The sequence below is a fragment of the Humulus lupulus genome, chromosome 1 (assembly GCF_963169125.1).
Source record: "Humulus lupulus chromosome 1, drHumLupu1.1, whole genome shotgun sequence".
Taxonomy (NCBI): Eukaryota; Viridiplantae; Streptophyta; class Magnoliopsida; order Rosales; family Cannabaceae; genus Humulus; species Humulus lupulus.
This window is the reverse complement of record NC_084793.1, coordinates 35,203,943-35,205,453: the sequence shown is the minus strand read 5'-3', so window position 1 is coordinate 35,205,453 and position 1,511 is coordinate 35,203,943. Positions and strand designations below refer to the sequence as shown.

At 38.6% G+C, this 1,511-nt stretch overlaps 1 protein-coding gene across 1 annotated transcript; it reads left to right on the top strand.

Moving 5' to 3' along the window:
• Positions 1-360: 360 nt before the first annotated feature.
• Positions 361-1,309, top strand: LOC133822777 (high mobility group B protein 6). Its single transcript, XM_062255249.1, has 2 exons — positions 361-1,013; positions 1,106-1,309. The coding sequence occupies exons 1-2, from the start codon at positions 480-482 to the stop codon at positions 1,160-1,162; spliced, it is 591 nt and encodes a 196-aa protein (XP_062111233.1). The 5' UTR covers positions 361-479; the 3' UTR covers positions 1,163-1,309.
• Positions 1,310-1,511: the final 202 nt, after the last annotated feature.

The window sequence follows — 1,511 nt, the reverse complement described above, 5'->3', positions numbered from 1 at the left end:
ATATATACTCCATGCAATATTTTATCTTCAAACTAACTTGTTGGTCATAATAGTATACAATATATTTTATATTTATAGATCACAAAACATTGTTCAGTACTGATGATCAATCATCTCAACTCTTTTCTTATTATTCTCCCAATGAATCACAAAAAACATTCTTGTCTGAACTACAATTATGACATATCAATAGATATCATTGTCGTCGTATTATGAAAACGACATTTCAAGATATGTCGTTTTTCAATACGAAGAGGAGAATCTTATTCTTCTGACTCAGCTTAATTAAGCTTTGTTTGTATTCATATTTAATAAAGATAAAAAAGTAAACCTATCCCAGTCAGTAGCCGTTACCGCCTCTCCATTTTCAAATTCAAATCTCCCATTTTCTCTCCTCTCCGCTCTATACAAATCAGTCTCTCATTTTCTCTTTCAAAAAGAAAACCTAATAATCCTATCATAATCATCATCCGAAGAAGATGCTCGCAGCTCACTATCCGGCCATCGGAAACCATAAAATCCGGACCAAGAGTGGCCGGAAGCCTCTCCAGCCGAGGAACTTTCTCCAAAATCCGGCGACCCTACTAGATCAATGCAGTCCTGCCAAGCCCAAGCCAAAACAACAAGAACGCCTCCAGGTGGAGGCGGCGGTGGTGGGGGAACATTCGCCTCCGCCTCCACCTCCACCTCCACCTCCGGCCAAGAAAGAGTTGCAGCAGATAATACCTCCGGCGAAGATGGGATCGTTCGACGCGTCGCTGGCGGAGGAGCTGAGTGCCATGAGGAAGAGGCTGGAGCGACTGAGATTAGACGGGGAGAGAACGGAGAAGATTCTGAAGGAGAGGAATGCGGTTTTGGATTCGGAGATGGAGGAGCTGGAAAAGAGAGGAGAGATCCAGAAGAGTATGGAGAACGAGGTGGATCGATTGTACAGGTTGAAGCAACTCCATTCTCAATCCTTGAGGTTTTCTTCGATTCCGTCTCTTAGAGAGAAGGAACGTGCAAAGATCTCGGTAATGAATCTGATTATTATTGTTCACATGTTTTTTTTCTACTCAAACAAATTCATAATATGAATCTCTTTATCTCTGATTTTCTGGTTCAGGAATTCAAAAACGAGGATAAGGAAGAATCCAGCTCATCCAAGAAGGAAGAACAGTGAAATTTTTTCTTTGATTTGAATTACAAATGGATTTTCCAGAATTGATTAATTAATGTATCGATTGAAAGAAGAAAGCTATGAATATAATACCTCATTATTGTTTTTGCATAGGAATGAATGAATTGAAAATATATTGTTATTTTTTAATGAGCTTTAAGTTTGGAATAACAATGTTCTACTTCTACTTCTACTTCTTCTAAATGTATACTTTTAATATATAGAATATGGTTTGATTGAAATGTCAGTTAGAATCTTAGAGGGAATGTTGGGTGATTGGATGTCGAATAATGTGGATTCGAAAGTGAATATGTGTGAACTGAGTTTGAGTGTCACAGTGACTGAGAGTGCG

Excerpts from the sequence above, each read along its gene's own strand:
- LOC133822777 (XM_062255249.1), top strand. The coding sequence starts at position 480 with ATGCTCGCAGCTCACTATCCGGCCATCGGAAACCATAAAATCCGGACC. Across the intron at positions 1,014-1,105 it reads AGGAACGTGCAAAGATCTCG|GAATTCAAAAACGAGGATAA; the intron begins GTAATGAATCTG and ends TTTCTGGTTCAG.